The sequence below is a fragment of the Callionymus lyra genome, chromosome 10 (genome assembly GCF_982586985.1).
Source record: "Callionymus lyra chromosome 10, fCalLyr1.hap1.1, whole genome shotgun sequence".
In the NCBI taxonomy this organism is placed as follows: Eukaryota; Metazoa; Chordata; class Actinopteri; order Syngnathiformes; family Callionymidae; genus Callionymus; species Callionymus lyra.
In genome coordinates, this window is record NC_141827.1 from 8,012,296 (window position 1) to 8,033,382 (window position 21,087).

At 39.6% G+C, this 21,087-nt stretch overlaps 1 protein-coding gene across 4 annotated transcripts in view; it reads right to left on the reverse strand.

Annotated features, from left to right (window-relative positions):
* The window catches only part of grip2b (glutamate receptor interacting protein 2b), a 197,692-nt gene that overhangs the window by 107,390 nt on the left and 69,215 nt on the right, over positions 1-21,087 (reverse strand). For 2 of the 4 annotated variants that reach the window (XM_087801819.1, XM_087801818.1), the window contains exon 1: positions 8,967-9,127. The exons of the other annotated variants lie outside the window; for them this stretch is intronic. In XM_087801819.1, the coding sequence (XP_087657945.1) occupies positions 8,967-9,123 (157 nt within the window). In that variant the 5' untranslated portion in view covers positions 9,124-9,127. Of the gene's footprint in view, positions 1-8,966; positions 9,128-21,087 lie in introns of those variants that run through there. 4 annotated transcript variants of the gene reach the window in all.

Genomic DNA, 21,087 nt, shown 5'->3' on the forward strand with positions numbered 1-21,087 from the left:
ACTACAAATATATACTTGTTACTACACTATCACAACACCAGAGTCAAGTACTCAACAATACTACACATATATCCTTGTTACTACAGTATCACAACACCAGAGTCAAGTACTCGACAATACTACACATATATCCTTGTTACTACACTATCACAACACTAGAGTCAAGTACTCGACAATACTACACATAGATCCTTGCTCCTACTGTATTAAAATATATCGTATTTTTATAAATATTGCCAGATTTTCAATACACAACCCTACTCTGCACATAGTAAAACTTCCAGACCTGAGTCTCTCTAACTTTTCACCAGGTTTAACCTTTATTACACCCACAGTACAGACCCAGAGAAGGTAGTAATAACTCTGATCATCTAAAGGTATGTATTACTCTTGTCCTGCCAGAAAGACGCTTGTTAACTCGGATCAACTAACTAGTGACTCAACAGCTTCACCGACACCTCAGTCAGTGAAGGAACAACACGCTGCTCTGGATCCGTCTGTCACGAACTGAAGAAATGTGGCGCGAGAACGTTCCCGGAGAGGAAGTGGGCGAGAAGTCTGTCGTGAAAACGTCTGCGAGGAGCGAGTGTTATTTACACAAATATGTTGGCGACTGTAAACACATCGACGAGGAGCGACAGGACCGCCTCGGTCGTCGGGATCTGATTTGAATCTCAACGCTGTCGTCACATCATCACATCAGAGTTCATCTGCAGCAGAGGTCGGCGACCTTTCACCCCCTAAATAACCATTTAGTAGCGACTCAGCAGACTGATATCTGTGAGTCAGATCAACTGAATTAAATAAAATAATGAAAAATTTAAAAAGAAAATCAAAGTGTAGTTTAAAGTCTTGAAGGCGCATATGGTTTTTATTTTAATTTTGATTCTCTAAAACTGTACTTTTTGTGTTCAAGTTTGTGTGGCAATACTGGTAAATATTGTAGGATGTTATAAACTCAATTTCTTCTAAATGTATGGATTTTGAAAATTGATCACTGTTTTTATTGGATTTCAGTTGAATAAGAAAATAAATCTAGGATCGCTTTTTCCTTTTGGTTTGACTGCAAATGTTTATTTTATCTATTTTCTAAAGAACTTTCCATTTACTTTTGGTTGATTAAGGATCAGACTTTGATGAAAATATTCATTCATTAATTCAACTTTATTCAATCATTTCTGTCGCTCTGGACATGTCAGTGAGTCTGAACTGTGAAGATACGAGTTTGACTTTCTCTCTAAGCTTTTTAGACATTTGTTACACCGCTTTAAAAAGAAAAATGATTCTCATTTCCTTTTTCTGACGAAAATATATTATATTATAAGTCCTTTTGAATTTTTCAAAAAATGTTGCCCTCTTTGGAAAATGTTTCAAATGTTGAAGTCTTTCTTCTCCAAGATGCAGTAAGTTCCTCATCATGACCATGTTTTAAACTTATTACTTTATAAAGTTGCTCTGAAATCTGGACAAACAAGAGGTTACGAGAGCAGAGTCCATTATGACGTAGTAACGAGTCCCTTGGAGGTGGAGGCCTTCCGGATAGATGACGTGGTGACGAACCTCCGTATTCGACCAATCACAGCAGAGTGGGTGTGGTTATGGTAAACAAGATTTAATCTCCAGAAAAACAAAGTCTTTTCAGTGGGCGGGGCTTAATATAATTTTCTAATGTAATTATTTCAATGAAAAGAGAGGTTTTTCAAAACAAGACACTGATGATACAATAGTTACACAACTATTTAATACACACTTACATAAACACATTAGTTGAACTTTAATTCTTTACGCTCCAATAACATTTAGGATTAACAATAAAAAATGTATTTCTATGTCAGTGGAGGAACTGTACAAAAACATGAACTACTAACTCGAAAAGTTAAATAAATATAAATTAGTTTATATTTGTGGAAGTTTTATTTTCCTTCAAATTGTCATTTAATATTTGTCTACTTTGTCATTTTTAAGCAGGTTGTTGTACAATTCTGCTCATAGTTATATAGTTAAAGTTCTCAAATTCTGTAAATGACTTTCTGTGCAAAAACAAATCATCAAAAAACGACTAATTTCTCTGTCGGATGGATCTACGCGAGAACTACATTGAATTTTAAAAACATCAGGTTTACTGCAGGTCGTGTGAAGGTCATGACTCCACTGTTGTTTCTGGCGTCATAAGTGGGATGTAAAGTTGCAACCCTAAAAAAGCGTGGACGCGGCCCGGCTCTGAACCCGTCTTGTCTCAGCATAATTAAAGTTATTCCTGTAGAAAGTAGGACGGAAGAAAAAGGAATAAGCTCGCAGGTACAAACACACAGATGTGTTTCGCTCTCACAGACGTTTCTCACCGACGAGGAGAGAAACTTGTTTTAATGTGGAGGAAGGTTGTGGGTTCAACGCTCTCAGTGCTGTGAGGGTTAAGATCATGTAAACACAGCATCTGTTAAACTCAGATTTAAAACATTCAGGAGCTGAAAGTCGGTCGATTTAGACGATTTATTTCTGTTGCGTCGAATTACTAATAAATATATAAACATGCTAATAGAGGAAGGAGTGAAGGGGAAAAGTGTGGAGTTCATTCATTCATTTGGGTCACATTACATCACTTTTGTTCTTAAATTGACTTGAATTTTTACGCAATATTCCTTTTTTTTGGCATCACAACCAGATGCCACTTGAGCCACAAAACTTCTTTACTCATTTTCTCCAACAAAACACTCTTCCGACAGAAACGATGAGATGTTACAGATTCAGGAAGTCCAGAGTCACCATTTACCATCCACTCATCTTGGTTGAACATATCTACTTATTTGATTCAATCTTATCTCGTCCTTTAAATATGTGTCAGTATATTTGTAAGTAAGTAATTTTTATTTGTATAGCGCTTTTCCAGACCAGGGTCACAAAGCGCTTAAACAATCAAAACAATACTCAATAAAGTACATACTTTAAAGATCAAGATAAAACTGATAACACAACAGGAGTTCCAGAAAATCAAGGAAAAGCCTGAACAAATAGAAACGTCTTAAGATGTTTCTTAAAGGAGTCAGTAGATCCATCAAGCGCAAAGAGAGAGAAGATCGTTCCAAAGCTTAGGAGCAACAGTCTGAAAAGATTTCTCTCCTCTGGTCCTGAGCCGTGTTCAGGAACCATCAGTAGATTCTGATCCACAGACCTCAGAGCCCGAAAACGATTCAATCGTGCAGGGCCATGACATGGTAAAAAAAAAGTTGGTTATTTTTTTAATATAATGTATTTGATTGTGGCGAAAACATATATAAATAGCTGCATTACAATAATATTTCAGAGGTAATCATGTAAAAATTACAATACCGAGCCAGGGATAGAACCTGTGTGCTCTACCCATGAGATATATGGGCTGAATATTAATTTGAACCATGTCATGTTTGCGGCTCCGTACAACCACACACTTAGAATCTAACACATTTGTGGGTTTGTATTCATCAAACATGTACAATCTTAGAATTTTCAATTACAATCAAGACTATAGTCAACAATATTTTAACTGCGATCAAATTTGAGTAATTTTCAGCCGATAAAACATCGTCAAAGCAAAAGTGTGAACCAGGTTCCAAGGTTGCTTGCTTGCTTTACATAACTCTCACTTCTCGTCCATGTCGACAGATACAATGCTGGACGTCAGTGCTGAGAAATCGCTGAGCATTCAGAGGTAACTTAACTTAACTTAAGAAGCAATTTTTGATTACAGTCAGTGTCATTAAGGTCCTACTGCAGAAGAACTGGGATGTAAAGCTCGAAGTCTCTGCTTTCAACGCGTATTTTAACATAAAATAACCAACAAACTTTCGAGGAAATACATTTGGTTGAAGTTTGAGTTCAGGGTTTTAACGGATCTCTTCGGCTGAAAATGATTTTACAGAAATATGAAGCAAAACCTGCGACAACTTCTTGAGCAAGTTTTTTTTCCATGAAACTAAAATAGATCTGGAGGTCTCCACCTGCCATGTTTCAGCATCAGACGACATCCCTGAAACGTGTCATCACAACTTCTGCGTCACACCAGGTTGAAACACAAAAACCTTCCGACAAACTCTTGTCTGACGATCAAAGCCAAGTTGTTTGTTTTGAGTCTTTGTCTCTGTCAAGATCCTGCAGCTTCCTGCCAAGTCTCCTCCTCGACGTCACCCAGGAGGATCTGTTGTGTGTTCTGTCAACTTTTAGTTTGTCTTTGTGGGTTTGATGTGTCGACTGTGTGCGATTGTTCCCCGAGAATGTTCGGGAAAGATTTGTCATTGGATTCTTCTGTGACTCCGGTTAAATATACTTGTTCTTCCACGACTTTACCGAGTCAATCAAGCACAACGGAGACTAGTATTCTCCCAGTTGACTTGTCAAGGATGACTGGATCAAACTAACTCTCTTACCATGTCAAAAAGAGACTTGAACTAAAGTACATGCTTTGAGTTTAACTTGTCCAAACTAGGACTGTATTTCAAATCTTTGACTAGTGCAGTCTACACTGACTAGTCAAGACAAAAAGCATCAACACTTGTTGACCTGTTAATACAAGACAATCACTAACTATTGAAAAAAGGCTTTTAAAAGTCAAGACTCGATCAGACTAGTCTGACTCTCACTAGTCTAATCTAAGAACCTTAACTCAGTCGGTCAGGAACGACACTTGTCTAGTCGAGACTTTCCCCAGTTTACTTGTCAAGTTGAGAACTTTGGCTCGAGTCTGACTATGTGGAACTAGGTCTTTGTTTCAAGAGGTTTTGACTAGTAGTCAAAACACCTGGAATAGGCAAGACAGAGACTTTAACTAGTCATAGTCAAGACTTTGAATTGTTAATTTAAGTTTGTCTTAAAAATAGATGTGTGACTCTATTGTATCACCCGTGTCTGTTTGTACAAAACTCTCTTTTCGTTGAAATATTTACATTAGAAAATGATCTTAAGCCCCGCCCACTGAAAACACTTTTTTTTTTTCTGGAGCTGAAATCTTGTTTACCATAACCACACCCACTCTGCTGTGATTGGTCAAGCATGGAGGTTTGTCACCGTGTGTCTTCATTCCAGGAAGTCTCCACCTTCAAGGGACTCGTTGTATAAACAAAGCAGGGTGTGATTACAGCCGGCTGGAGGAGAGAAGCCATTATTACGTCATAATAGACTCCGCTCTCGTAACCTCTTGTTCGCCCAGTTTTCATAAGGGGGAGAACTTTATAAAGTAATAAGTTCAAAACATGGTCATGATAAGTTTATTGAGGAACTTACTGCATCTTGAAGAAAAAGATTCAACATTTGAAACATGTGAGTCAGAAGAGTTTTCACATTAGTTGTGCTTTAGGTTGATGGCACCAGACCTACAGAACAAAGCATGTGAGTCAACACTTCTATGCTCTCCTCCGACAGATCCTTCCATCTCCAGGCATCATTGTCCTCGTCGTTAAACTGCTTTGGAATCGATACAAACTCAGCCATCAGTAGAGACAACGTCGGCCTCGGCTGACAAACCACGCGTTTGCCGATGTAATGGGATTTTAAACACTTCAGATCGCCGTCGTTTAAGCAGCCGGATCAACCTCCAGCGATTCATAACGTTCCGAGTCTAACACGGCGAGTGTTGGAGAGTCTTTAGGGAAAGACAAATCTCCTTCCAGCGTCAGCCAATCGACCTCTCGACCCCAACGTTTGGCTCGGAAGCAAATGGCCGCTTGCGTCGGCTGCCTGGGAAATCAAGAGTCGCACTTTTCTAACAACATCCTGCCACGATCTACCTCTGCAGTCGACCTCCGCGTGACCTCTGCATCCAGGGAGGTCTGCTGGCAGGGTTGGAGGCGCGACCTGCTGCGGAACAGACGGACAGACTGGACCAGAGAGGCCAGTTAGAGAAAAAGTCCAAAAGTGAGACACATTAGACCAGACGAGGCGGTCGAGTACACTTGGTTCGGTTCCATGATTCACACACTCAACAATCCTCATAGACAAGCTGAGAAGCAGGTGATTAAAAAGGCTACTTTGGGAGGAAATGGATCCACTTCCAGACGGAGGACAAGTGGTGCTGAAGAGTGAAACATTCGCCCACATCAGAGGGAGGTTTAGATCAGGACGGACAGGATCTACTCAACAGAAGGACATGCAGAGTCAAGGAGGTACATCTCGATACTCTCAAAAACTTTTGAGCAGGCGTCTCGAACTTCTGAGACGTTTTTGATCTTTCAAATATGTGCGATTGTTCCCCCAGAACGTTTCCGGAAATATTAGTCATTGGATTCTTCAGTGACTCCAGTTAAATACAGTTGTTCTACCACGACTCAACCAAGTCAATCGACCCAGTTAACCTGTCAAGATGAGGATGTGATGAGTAGAGCGAAGACATGCAAAGACCACCGTCTTAAAGGTTCCATGACAGGATGTTTCAGTATAAATATTACCTTATATTTACCAACATAGACTCAAGCGCTAGTAAAAACATTCCCTTGTAGGTGGAGATCTCCAGGATTGATGACACGCAGTGACATACCACGAAGTTTGACCAATCACATCAGAGTGGGTGTGGTTATGGTAAACAAGATTTAATCAGAAGCTGCTATGTTTGCCACTGTGTTGTCCTAGCCTTTTTTAAATTTATATTTATTTTGTAGTCGTTGTTCTAAGCACTTTGTGACCCTGGCCTGCAAAAGAAGCTTTACAAATAATGATTACTTACTTACTGATGAGTACAATGGATGTCCAAGATCTATTTAAAAGACACTTAATTCAAAACATTATACCTTCAAAATCAGCTGTATATATGGGCCAATGATGCTGAAATGTCGTGGCTTCTGTGAACATAAAAGCCTGTTTTTATTCCCAAAAGATATTTTGCGAATAATAATACTTTATAGAATGGACAAACCGTAACTATGGTCTGTATTTTCGATCATTATCCAACCGTAGACAGTTTTGAAGAGTCGCTGCCATACACAAATTGACCACTTTTCTATTTACAAACTGACAACAAACCAACACTATTCAACTGGCATTTTGGTAACGAACCAGGGAAAAAACAGGGTCAAAACTCACACTTTGTGGAGGTAACTGAATATGTGCACAAATAATTCCACTTCTAATCCGGCCTCTGATTCAAACTTTGGATGGTCATGGGGTCATGACCAGTGTGTGTCACTTATAGAAGACTCAGATAAACACTCAAGGCCTGCGATGGTAAAGCAAGAGACTTGGAGTAAATGTTCAGACTTTTATGATGAATTATTCAACAGAAAAGCACTCTGAACCGGACATTGTAGTGGCGTCAGGAGTGGGATGGTGACACCAGTAATTGTCTGGCTCCGTAGGGACCAAGCATGAAGCGCTTTCGTCAACAATGTTTGACTTCGTTAAACACACGAGCCGCGTTGTTTGTTTCGACGCCGAGCTTCAGATCTGCTGTTATCTGGTGATCACGAGTGGGTTCACAGCAGCCAGTGTTGTCTCTTCTGCGCGACGACTCTGGAGGAGAAACCTCTCGCGCTCGTGTTAAAGTGCCACTTTCCTGCCGCGCACTGATGCTCGCTGCGCTTTTGTCTGCACTTGTTTGAAGCTCGTCTGCCGCGTTCTGCTGAGTGACGAGAAATATTGTTTGATGAAACACTTTCCTGTGTTCACTCGCCTTCCCGCACTCCAGTCTTCCTGCCACGTGTGTGTGTGAGATCAAAGCTGATTTCTTTCTTTAAATAGAGCGTCCAAAATTATTGAACTTTCCGCAAATTGCATTAGAGAGTCTTTGAAGAACATGAGGACCAGCGTGGAGACTCGTCTAATTAAAACCGTAGCATCTCATTACTCTGTAAGTTGAATCTATCGCGGGACACAAAGTTGTGACGGGAAGTTTCAAAGTGTTGCAGATGTTGTGGTCACGATGGCATCATCTTTTGTTCTTCCAGGAGATGCCAAAAATAAAAAGACGCTTAAAATAAAATTCTAATATCCTTAGTCATCGTGTCACACTGAGCCCAAACTGTCAAGCAAAGGAAGAATAAATGGTTAAAATGATAGTTGGACCCAAAATTCAAGTGCACAGTCGACCCTCGCTATATTTACCCCTAGTACTTCCAGTCTGTATCACATTTTATTCTTTAAACTTAGGTTACAAACAAGTTTAAAATATAGACTTTTAAAGATATTGTGGTAAAATCACTCATGTTGAGGCTTCAATAAAAGAGGGAGTCGAGCAGTACGAAGGTATTTGGATGTTTTTCAGCGTCTTTTTGGACAAAGATGAAGACGAAGACAACTGAGATACAGTCGCTACATTAAAATGAACATAGATTATTTTCCTGCAACTCTAAAAAGAAACAAATTTTAAAAAAAGAATCCCAACCCTTAGTCAATATGAGGGTGAGTAGAAAATATACTAAAAAAAATATTTTGGTGAACTAGCCCTGTTCTAGGAGCCAGAAACAGATGTAGTAGAAGTGAGGAAATAAGTAGGAAAAGAACATTAAATGGACATTAGGAATGTATGCTATTAAAAAAAACAATTACAGTTTTATCTACAGTTTTTTTTATCAGGTGTTAAAAAAATGAAACAAATCCTGTTCAGTTCCGAAGAAAACTAACGCATCCCTTACAAGTTACATACAGACAGTTTCAAAAAAATGGTTCACAACTGGTCAAAATTGTGTGTATAAAGATTAAACAAACTTGAATTTTATCAATGACACATATTTATCTCAAACGTACAGTCATGTCTCTCTTCATCTTAACAAACATCTTCCACAAAGAGTCACTCCCCACAGTGAATACACCCTTAAGCGAGGTAAAGTACGCCAAACTGAAATAGCCGGACTATTATTAATTCATCCTCTACCTTTTTATCTACAGCAGCCGTCGTCTGGATCAGACCCGTGGCACCCAGCAGAGTGAGCATGACAACACAAACTCTTCAGTAAAAGTTATAAATGTTGAGTGAAAGAGGTGTTGAAAGGAATCACTGGAACCCTCACCACTGATGCACAGGCTGAACCGACACAGCTCGTCGCAGAGCGTGTCCGGGCTCTCCAGTTCTCCCAGTACTCCTCCTCTATCTTCATATCCTTCCCTCTTCTTCTTCCGCGGCGACATCCGCTTCACCATCTTCATCACTCGCTCCATCCTGTCCATGGTGGAAGTTGGCACTGAAGAGTTCTGACTGTGCAGCAGGTTCTTCACTCGGACTGTCGGGGCGCCCCCTACACTCCCCTCGTCGTCGCTGCAGGATGATTCCCGTCTCCAGCTCACAGTCGATCCAAAGTGAGGCGCTCGGGAGGAAACCGTCGCGGCTCTCCCTCCTCTCAATCTCTGCTGCTCTCTCTCCCTTTCCTCCCTCCAGCTCTTCAACCTCCAGAACTCTCTTCTGGAGCAGGAGGATGAATAAATAAGTCAATTTCAAAAAAACACTCAGCGTGGAACCATTTGCTTTATCTGCAGTGTTCCATGCATCATTAACTCTGTGCAGCGCTCACACACACACACACACACACACACACACACACACACACACACACACACACACACACACACACACACACACACACACACACACACACACACACACACACACACACACACACACACACACACACTTGCACAGTTTGACTCTTCAAAACTGCTGCCAACTGGAAATAAAATTCACTTTTTTCAGCTCTTGTTCCACTTCTTTGAATATTTATGACTTGTTTATCAGCTTCTTCGTAAAAACTCCTCGGGACCTTTCCACGACCTTTGACTGGGAATAGCCAACGGTGAGGTGGGCGCCCTGAGACCAAACCCTTGCCCTCATTAATTCGCAGCTAAATGTGAAGCAGACGGATCGGAATAAGCTCCTCTAGATCCGAGAGCATCTTCTCTCAGTGGGGAAAAAGGTGGAATGTCCAGGTTGACGGAGAGACAACTTTTAAAGTTGGAGGCGTTTAAGTATTTGTGGTCAAACCGTTGAGGTTAAGAGTGAGACTGAGGTTCAGTCATTATCAAGTCTCAACATCTCTCTGTCCTGGTTGAAGAACAAGGTGAGCACGAAAGACAAGGCTCCTCGTTGACCTCTCCCGTCTATGTTTCTAATCTTCGGTCATTAACTGGAACCCAAAGAAAAAGACTCTTTCTTTGAGATAAGGTGAGGAGCTCAGTCAATAGTGAGAGACTCAAAGTAGTGGTTCTGGAATCTTTGTACATTGACTTCCTCTGGAGTCTACGTTTGACCTTCTGGGAGGAGACAGAAACAGGACACGTTGAAGAGACTACGTTCCTGCTTGACAAAAGAAGAACTCAAGAGTCCCCCTATAAGAGCTAGAAAACTGGGTACAGGAAAGTCTTGACTTTGCTGAAACTCCTTCCTAAACCAAAACTTGCATTATGGGTGTAGAATAGTCGATGTGGATGTGAGCGGTTCTTTGCTTTTAGATGTCCTCCTGTGGACGGAAACCCTGTCCAGAGTGTCCATATCAATCCTGACCTCTGACTTTTTCTCAGCTTTGAAGTTCACATCAGACACTGGACAATTTTAGACTATTTTTAGAGGGAAATAACTTTGATGATGTCCTTTAAGAGCCTGATGGAAGGTCTATAAAAATCTTCCTCCTCAAAAAGTGTCTCCACCAGACGTCCTGTCAGGCTGTGAGATCTCTCCTGGAGGATCACTTGAGAAAAGGCAATGACAGTGACGGGAGAAGGTTAATAAGGTGTCGAAACATGTAACGTTCAAGGTCAGGTGTCAGTCGGGAGATTGACGTGGTAAGGTTTTTAGAGAATATTGTAGTTGGAGACATTTCCTCCAGGAAGAAGGAAGGTTGGCAGCTGAATGTGAAGCAGACTGGAATAAGAATCACAATCACTTGGAACCCCCCAAAAACCCCAGGTACAACTGCAGTGCACTCCCTTAATCTTTCCTACTTTTTGTATGATTGAATTTAGTTCTCGATTTTTAAAAAGACAACAATGTTTCGCAACAACATACCGTATTTTCCGGACTATAAGTCTCAGTTTTTTTCATAGTTTGTCCGGGGGTGCGACTTATACTCTGTAGCGACTTATGTGTGAAATTATTAACACATTATTACCGGTATATCATTTCACATGTTATTTTCACATCAAACCGCAAGAGGGCGCTCTAGGCCTGCGTTGATAATTTCGACGTAGAAGAGGAAGCGCCGCATCTTCTACCTCCGGAGTTAGCGGAGTTGTTTAAAAGTGACACTGAGGATGAAGATTTCATTGGATTTAAGTTATTTGGAGTTACACGGATGGTTTGGTAAACTTCTTAGTTATTTATGCTATAGTTATCAGAATAACTCTTAATATGTTATGTTAACATACCAGGTTCTCAGTCGTGTCATGTAACGTAAGCATACTGTACAATTATTCAGCCTGTTGTTGTCTTCATTCTATTTCTATTTTAAATTGCCTTTCAAGATGACATGTCTGTTCTTGGTGTTTTTATCAAATAAATTTCCCCCAAAAATGCGACTTATACTCCAGTACGACTTATATATGTTTTTTCCTTCTTTATTATGCATTTTATGGCTGGAGCGACTTGTACTCCGGAGCCACTTATAGTCCGGAAAATACGGTAAGCTATTTTATAATCAACTTTAAAGAGAAGAAAATGTGGGGATCCAGTCGGGATTTAAACCTGGATCCAGAACTGAGTCCGAATAAATTGTGTAGGAAACATCTCTTGTGAAACGTAGACTTGAGGACACTGTCAGTGGGAAAGTCCTGGGAAAGTGCTGCAGGGAATTGGGTGCGGACAAGAGCTACCCATCGGACCAGAAATTTCACTAAAGAATAAACCCTGTGTGCGGTTAAGGCTCCAGCTGAGGCCGTTAGTGCTTCAAGCGAACTTCAGAAAGATGAAAACAAAGCCGACTATAAAGCCCTTGAGGATCACTTAGGTATCACAGAGGGGGGTCCCGATCACTCTTTGAAATAACTGGACCACACTGAAGGCCAAATCTCCTGAAAATAGAACCACACAAATCTCCCAGTCCAAAGATAACGAGAAGATCTACATGAATGAATGAAACATTATTGTAATGTGACCTTGTTTCACTGAGTCTCTTCACCCACATCCTTGTTTGCTTCTCTGCTCGGAACCTTTGGTTCGTCGGCAGGTGAGGAGACAAAATCCTAGTCACCAGTTTAATGGCTGGGAGCTGCGGAGGTTTATTTTAGTCTGAGATCCTTGTAGAAGTTAAGGACGGCGTGTCAGTCGACATGACCCGGTTTACAAAGTCTACTGTCGACTGTAAAACTCGCTGAGGCGGCTGGATTCATTATTTGCACACTGAGATGACAAGTGCAGCGACACAAATGTCAGGTTTCCACATTGAGCACCTGAATTTGAATGAACCTCTCCAGGTCTGCGAGAAAGATCCTCGAATAGAAGTCAAATCGTCTTACGCGTTTTTTTTCTGTCGACTGAGCTGTTCTGCTTGCATCCTTTCAGAGGTGAGCAGACACTTATTACAGGAGTGTTCACATCTTCTCTGACTCAACTCACATAAACTTCTTCTTGCTTTATTCAACTCCAAATCTGTTTTTTCATCTCAAGGTTCCTGGAGAAGACATTGATCTAGTTTCTGTGGAGGTTCTCCAGGAATGTGGGTTCCCTTATTCGTTAACACTGGCTTTTCTGTCACTGTATGATCGTCCATAATCCTTCTTCTTCTAGAACACTCGGGCCAGGACTTTCAATCAGGCCGGGAATTAAATGGGTTCCCAAAATAACAAAATCATGACCTTCAGTCGGACTGGAGAGCAATTTGCAAAAATTCTTAGGACGCCTCCCTCAGAGTGGGAAGAGAACACATGGGACAGACTAGGTCTCAGGATGTGTGTTTTAGTTCTGTTCTGTATCGGTTTTGAAGGAACAGAATGTGATGCAGCTCTGACTGCTACCGTTCTAGACTCAGCTTGGAGTAGATGTTTGTTCCCGATAATATTCCTATCTTCCTTTCACTATGACCTTCTGACCATTGTGCTTAAGTTGGTTAAAATCTTATTTAACCCTTTGCAAAATTCTTCTTCGATCATTGAGTTCAGTCTACCTCGCTTTCATCCTACTATTCTAATTTCAACTTGTCAGTTTCTTAGCACTACTATATTCATTCAATCATTTTCTGCCACGTATTCCATTATGGGAGTTAGGGACTATCTTGGTTTCTTTGGGCGAGAGGCAGGGGACACCCTGAACAGGACGCCAGTCTGTGGCAGGACACACAACCATTCACACACACACTCAACCTCTGTATGTTTTTGGACCGTGGGAGGAAACCAGAGTGCCCACGCAACACGGGGAGAACGTACAAACTCCGTACTGCAACAATTTCTATATATTTCTATATATACTGTATATATTATATATATATTTCCTTGATTTTCTGGAACTCCTGTTGTGTTTTCAGTTTTATCTTGACCTTTAAAATATATACTTTATTGAATATTGTTTTGATTGTTTAAGCGCTTTGTGACCCTGGTCTGGAAAAGCGCTATATAAATAAAAATTACTTACTTACATACTTACTTACTTACTATATTTGTTGAATTCCGATGTTGGTTCAGATCAAAAATACAAGGGCAAGAAACAATGCACATGCAGAAACTGAGAGTCTTCATATGTTTAGGACAAACCTTGGTGGTGAGTCTTCATTGCTCCCCTAAGAAAATCTCCAACAGTCATTTCTAGGTGAATAGACAACAACACTTCCAGCAGGAATATTTGAGGTTGGACACGGTGAGGGAATTGTTCGGCTCTGCAGTGAAACATCTTCACAGCGATAGAAGAATCAAAGACCTGGAGTCCTGGATCTCATGTCCGATAAATCCTAAGTTTCCTCTTAAATTTTCGAAAATGTCAGCGACAGCAAAATCATCCTCGTGCCCACGTCTGAACCCACATTCCAGAGTCAACCTGTGGAGGTGGAACATGTTCAAAGACGGTGTCATCGAGGAAACGGGTTCTTCACCTGACGTCCTAGCTACCTGGCCTCACTTTCAAAGAAGCGCCGTCTCTCACTTCCTCTCCCGTCTCTGATCAAAGCTCATAAACAAACTCTCTAAACCTCAAATGAGGTTTTTCGTATCTGCTCCCCAACTTCAGAGAAAGTAATGGTGATAGAACTGGTACAGCTGTGAAGTTTGGATGCTGGCACTTCTCACTGAGACCATTCTTAAGTGATTAATGACCAAACTTTGTAACGATTCTCTGAAACTAGTCTCTGTGAGGACACTGAGTTCCCGAACAGTCTCTGGAGTCACCAGCTCGTTGCACAACTGTGTCTGTGAGTATTCTGCGGTGAAGAACTACTTTCTCGACGTCCGACTCTCAAAACAAATCGCAATTTTCCTCAGGTCATCGATTCGGATTTACGGGTTAAGCGTTGAGAAAATCTCTTCTCTCCGAGTCATGAGCGGAACAATATGGTGAAGTCAGATAACAAATCCACGTATGTCCTCCGAGTTCTGTGATCTCACGATCTAACTTATCAATGACAAACATCTCACTGAACTCATTCAAAGACTTTAAGCCACTTTCACACCAGAGGCTGTTGGGGATTATCCAGAGTTTGTGCCCCAGAAAGAGTATGTATACGTGACCAAAGAGCCGACCGAAACTCAGTGAATTCTGACCAGACATTTCTGGAGCGTAAAGGACTCGCCAATAAGGAATGTGCTGGTTGTAGGCGCCAGTACAAAGGTTCGCTAACGGTCCTGGCAAGAGATGGAAATATACTTCCTTATCTAAGGCAAATGAGGACAACATTCAATATTTTAAAACATTTTGTTAAGTCAAGTAAAGTAACGCCTCCCGGAGAATGCCCTTTGTAAATGTTGATGGTAATTGACTTCACTATTGTGTTATCAAATTTGCTTAACCACATGTATCTACAGGCTCATCTTTTGTTGTGTTTAAAAAAAATGCTTGATCTCAGTGGGAAATGCAATGTGTGAGAATCTCGCGAATGACTCGTACCTTCTTTACTTAGAAGAAGACATTAGGGAAAAACCAGGAAAACTAGAAAAAATCCAGTTTGTTTTTCCTCTTTTAACTTTGTTCGCGCCTCTCGGATAATCAGTAACTTACACTGGTGTTTAAGCTGTGGATAAAACCGTTCTTGCTTTATTTTCCATTCCTTTATTATGTCCTAATTCCAAAGAGAAGGTTCTGTATTAAACTCTTGTCATTTTGAGTACAACTTTTTTATTTTAAACCAAATCTTCTTCAAAGCCTCAAGTCAGATTCTTAACCTGACAATGTCTATAAAATACATCTGAGGGTTTGGAAGTGTTGATGACGGCTGCCGTTGGTCAATAAGCTCATCTTTTGTTGCCTTTCCTTCAAAAACAAGGCCAGAGTCAAAAGATCTAAATCCCCCCCCGGCTTACTTTCATGTTCAGTGATAAACTTTTGTGTCTCTTCGGTATGAAAAAGTTAAAGATGGCAACAGGAAGCTTCAATATCATTAGAACTATATTATTGCGATACAAGTTGTTTTTTGTTTTGTTTTCTCCAGGGGGGGGTGTAACACCTCTCATTCATGCAAACACAAAAATCCCTGGACTTTCAAACAAATGCTAATTTTGTCAAACAAATGCAAACAAGCTGGTTGCAAACACTCTGGAGGCACCACACCGTCGAGGGAACACCACTTTGTGTCAGCAGAGTGCAGAGGAAGTTAAATGGGTCATGAGAGAAGCGGAGATCATGTTCGGATGCCTTTCACACACTTCATTAGCTCCTCAGACTCCAGTCATGGAGGAGGGAGAGCTTCCTGAACTCACTTTTTAACTGCAGAGATGTCAGAGTTGGTTAAAAAGAAAAAAAAGAAGTATTTTTGACTCTTCAGTTACCTCTTAGTTGTCTTAATGTTTTGAGCCTTCTACGTTTGCAGCAAATGATCCTTCAAGTCAAAAACATTGCGTATGAAGATACTAGCTGGGGAATTTTGAAATTCTTTAAAGTCATAGTTCACCCAGAATTCAACCTTCACTCATGTTCTACTCACCCTCATGTCGACTAAGGGTTGGGATTATTTTTAGAGGAAACTGTTCCCTTTTAGAGTTAGAGACAAAAATGTTTGTTCATTTTAATGTAGAGACTGGAGCTCAGTTGTCTTCATCTTGGTTCAAAAAGAAACTAAAAATACCTCCATACTGCTCGACTGTAACAAGGAATTGTTCTGGAAGATATTAAACTATATTTTAAACTTGGTAGATGATAGAAGCCTGAATCCAGCACATGCGCACCGACTTTTAATATGTGTTTCAATGTGACACTGATAACTTCCGCTGCAAAAAACTTTAAATATAGACTTATTTACGTTTTTTGGGAAGAATTCCTCAGGTTCAGGCTTAAATACAAGATGGCCTTACAGACGAGCAGTATGAGGGTATTTGGATGTTTTTAAGTGTCTTTTTTTGACAACTGAGCTCCAGCCGCTAAATCAAAACGAACAAACATGTTTGTCTCTAACTCTAAAAAGGAACAGATTACTCTGAAAATAATCCCAACCCTTAGTCGACATGAGGGTGAGTAGAAATTCAGTGAATTTTGGGTGAACTATCACTTTAATCTTGTTTGTATGGAGACGGTTGTAACCCCAGACTCACACCGAAAAAGCGGCACAGCCTTATTTTTGCAGTGTAGGAATTAAAATTAATTTGAATCTTTAAGACTTACACGAATAGTGATGTCCCACATTTCCCTGCTGGCCGCTGCACATTTGGGTCGATGCCAGCAGAATATTCCGTGACTTTAATCTGGAAATCTTTGAAGCACCGTCAAGTCGGAGTAGTTTCAATCATAATGTAAATATAAAGTACATGTAAATAACACCAGATATCACAGGACATGTGTGATGAAGTGAACTACCGTATTTTCCGGACTATAAGTGGCTCCGGAGTTCAAGTCGTTCCAGCCATAAAATGCATAATAAAGAAGGAAAAAACATATATAAGTTGCACTGGAGTATAAGTCGCATTTTTGGGGGAAATTTATTTGGTAAAATCCAACACCAAGAACAGACATGTCATCTTGAAAGGCAATTTAAAATAAATATAGAATAGAGGCAACAACAGGCTGAATAATTGTACGGTATGTTACGTTACACGACACAACTGAGAACCTGGTATGTTAACATAACATATTAAGAGTTATTCAGATAACTATAGCATAAATAACTAAGAAGTTCACCAAACCATCCGTGTAACTCCAAATAACGAAAATCCAATGAAATCTTCATCCTCTGTGTCACTTTTAAACAACTCCACTAACTCCGGAGGTAGAAGATGCATCGCTTGTCGAAATTATCAACACAGGCCTAGAGCGCCCTCTTGTGGTTCAGTGTGAAAATAACATGTGAAATGATATACTGGTAATAATGTGTTAATAATTTCACACATAAGTCGCTCCAGAGTATAAGTCGCACCCCCGAAAAAAACTGCGACTTATAGTCCGGAAAATACGGTAATGACGAGTGAAGCCTCAGCACAAGAAACATTCGGTGGGATTAACAATAACGTGGCGCAAACCTCAACCATTTGAGTTTGAGTCCAGGGTTAACACCTTCCATTACGAGAGAAGCTTTTGCTCAAACAGAATGAAAGAAAGAGAAACAGTGTCAGAGAACAACAGTCTCACAATGACTCATATCTGTTTCACTCTTTCTCAGCCTCATCAAAAGTCAAACTGTGCTTGAGTCACAAACAATCTTCGTGTTCGCGTTCCTTTAAGCGACTGACGAGATCCAAACTAAAATCTCAGGACACACAAGCCTGAAGCCTGTGCCAGTGTGTGTTCGCAGCAGATGTGGAGGAGGAAGGATTATTACATCACTATCTACTGCTCACAGCAACAGATCATAGCTGCGACCTGAGCGAGGAAGAATTTCCATATTTGATTGAGAGGAAAGTTTGAACACTTGCTTTGTTTCGTCAGTAGATCTACCAATCTGCCTTCAATCTGCCTGGATTGTGGATTACATCACTGATCGACCACAGTATGTCAGGCTGAGAAACATTGTGTCTGACACTGTGGTTTGCCGTACAGGAGCAACTCAGGGGACAGTACTGGCCCCTTTCCTCTTCACCATCTACACCTCAGACTTCTGCTACAGCTCTGAGTCTCGACCATATGTATAAGGAAGTTCAGAGCAGACTGTACTTTCTGAGGAGGCTCCGATCATTTAACATCTGCAGGAAGTAAGTAAGTAAGTAATTCTTATTTGTATAGCGCTTTTCTAGACCAGGGTCACAAAGCGCTTAAACAATCAAAACAATATTCAATAAAGTATATACTTTAAAGGTCAAGATAAAACTGATAACACAACAGGAGTTCCAGAAAATCAAGGAAAAGCCTGAACAAATAGAAACGTCTTAAGATGTTTCTTAAAGGAGTCAGTAGATCCATCAAGCTCCTCTGCATGTTCTACCAGTCCGTGATGGCCAGTGTTTTATGCTGTGGTGTGTTGGGGTGGGAATGTGTCCAAGAGGAGTGTCAACAGGTTGGACAGGTTGATCAGGAGGTTCTGTGGTTGAAGCTGGACTCACTGGTGACAGTTACTGAGAGGAGATCACTGGACAAACTACTGTCCATCATGATGATGACATCATCCTCTGAACACTGTCATCAGTGAACAGAGAAGCAGATGCAGCACGAATGCTCCTCCCATGATGCAACACTAATAGACTCAGGGACTCATTCATTCCTCTTTATATTAGATTGTTTCATTCTGAGTTTGGGGGAAGGAGTGAAAAAATAATTATATTCTATGTTAATCTTTGTATCATTTTTCTTTGCAATATTACCTTTTAATCTGTGTTCTTTATTTTGATCTATGTTCTTTACACTTGTACTTTGTTCTTGTTTTCCAATGTCTGCTGTGAACTGGAAAGGGGGATTAATAAAGTATGTCCGTCCATCTCTCTATCTATCTAATATTTATTATTATAATTATTATTAGTATTATTTTTAAATGCAGCTCATGTTTAAGTGTTAATACAATTCCAATTGGTTTCTTAAGATTCCCTGATGCATTGAGCGGAGTAGCAGGCAAGTAATGCTTATTTTGTGTTAAAACATTTGGGGGAAATTATCTCCACAGGTATATCATCAATGGTTTGTTTTTTTTAAACTTTTTTTTAAATTTTGGTTTATCACGTATTTATGACATAATTTTTGCAAATAATAATAAAATATTTATGCTTTTAACTTGCCTTAAGCTGTATGAACATTGCAATAATTGTGTTAAATACAACATTTAATTGATTACTATCTTTTGACTGAAGAGTATTTTTAGGAATATAGTAACCTTTGTATGTTTTTGAAAAGACGGAGGAAACCGGTGCTCAAAATAAAACCAGCACAAGAACATACAAATATTCCACGGTGCCGCTATTGAGCTGATGAACACCATGAAAGTGATTTTTATAATTAACTCAGAATTGTTCCAATTTGCTTCCAGGAACGGGAAGATTAACATGCAAATATAACAAGAGTGTGTGTGTGTGTGTGTGTGAGGTTCACAGGGGGTGAAGAAAGACTAATTAATTTCCAACTGTGTTGCTTCACAAGCTGGTTAATTAAAGCCACCTCAAACCTCACATTACATTTTTAAGCCGTGCTGACTGACTCAAACATCCTGTGGCGACCCCAGTGACTGTACGCATCTCAGCTGGAGTCTCTCGCTCTTTTTCTCCTTGTTGTCGCGAGGTAGTCAACGTCTAAGCTGCGCCGTCATCGTTTTTCGTTATTTGTGGTGAAGTTCTACAGAAGCGTGAGGACTACCAAAGTATTTCAAGATCTTTGTGTTTTTCTCCTTTTATCTATGCTCATTATATTTGCACTTGGTTATCTCTTAGGACTTTGTTCTTTTGATTTGCTCTTTGTTAATTTTATTGAAACTTCTGTATCTCCTGTTGTCTGCTGTTTACTGAAACCCCAATTCCCCAAAGATCTCCAGAGGGATCAAGTATGTCTGTCTAAATATGTGTGTACTTTAAAGCAATAGTGTAAATATACCTGTAATTTCTTTAAAAATTAAGATGTGATTATACCTGTGATTTCTTTACAACTTAAGATGTGATTATACCTGTGATTTCTTTACAATTTAAGATATGATTATACCTGTGATTTCTTTACAACTTAAGATGTGATTATACCTGTGATTTCTTTACAACTTAAGATGTGATTATACCTGTGATTTCTTTACAATTTAAGATGTGATTATACCTGTTATTTCTTTATAACTTAAGATGTGATTATACCTGTGATTTCTTTACAACTTAAGATGTGATTATACCTGTGATTTCTTTACAATTTAAGATATGATTATACCTGTAATTTCTTTAACAATTAAGATGTGATTATACCTGTGATTTCTTTACAACTTAAGATGTGATTATACCTGTGATTTCTTTACAACTTAAGATGTGATTATACCTGTGATTTCTTTACAATTTAAGATATGATTATACCTGTAATTTCTTTAACAATTAAGATGTGATTATACCTGTGATTTCTTTACAACTTAAGATGTGATTATACCTGTGATTTCTTTACAACTTAAGATGTGATTATACCTATGATTTCTATACAATTTTAGATATGATTATACCTGTTATTTCTTTACAACTTAAGATGTGATTATACCTATGCTTTCTATACAATTTAAGATATGACTTCTTTACAACAACGTTTATCAATATTTTGAAGTTAATGGGGGCGGGACTAGATATGCTTCGAGCTTCTCCCACTGTTTTCTTCTTTTGGGACATGTATGTAATATGCGAACTATGATGAAATGATAAAATGTGATCCAAACTGTCATGCCCAAAATAAACGATTCATTCATTCACCCATAATTCTAATTTTACTTATTTTCATGAGTAGCTCACCAGTTCTTAGAAGGAATAAATAATACTACTAACATTACTTTGCCAGAGTCTCATCAATATTTCTGTATCCTGCATTTTTATACTTAATGAAAGTAAGAAATACATCTTGAAAGATAATTTAGTGCCAGTGAGAAGGGAATTGATCTTGAAATGACTTTAATCCCAGAATATTCAAGTATTAATTCGTTTTTATTTGTT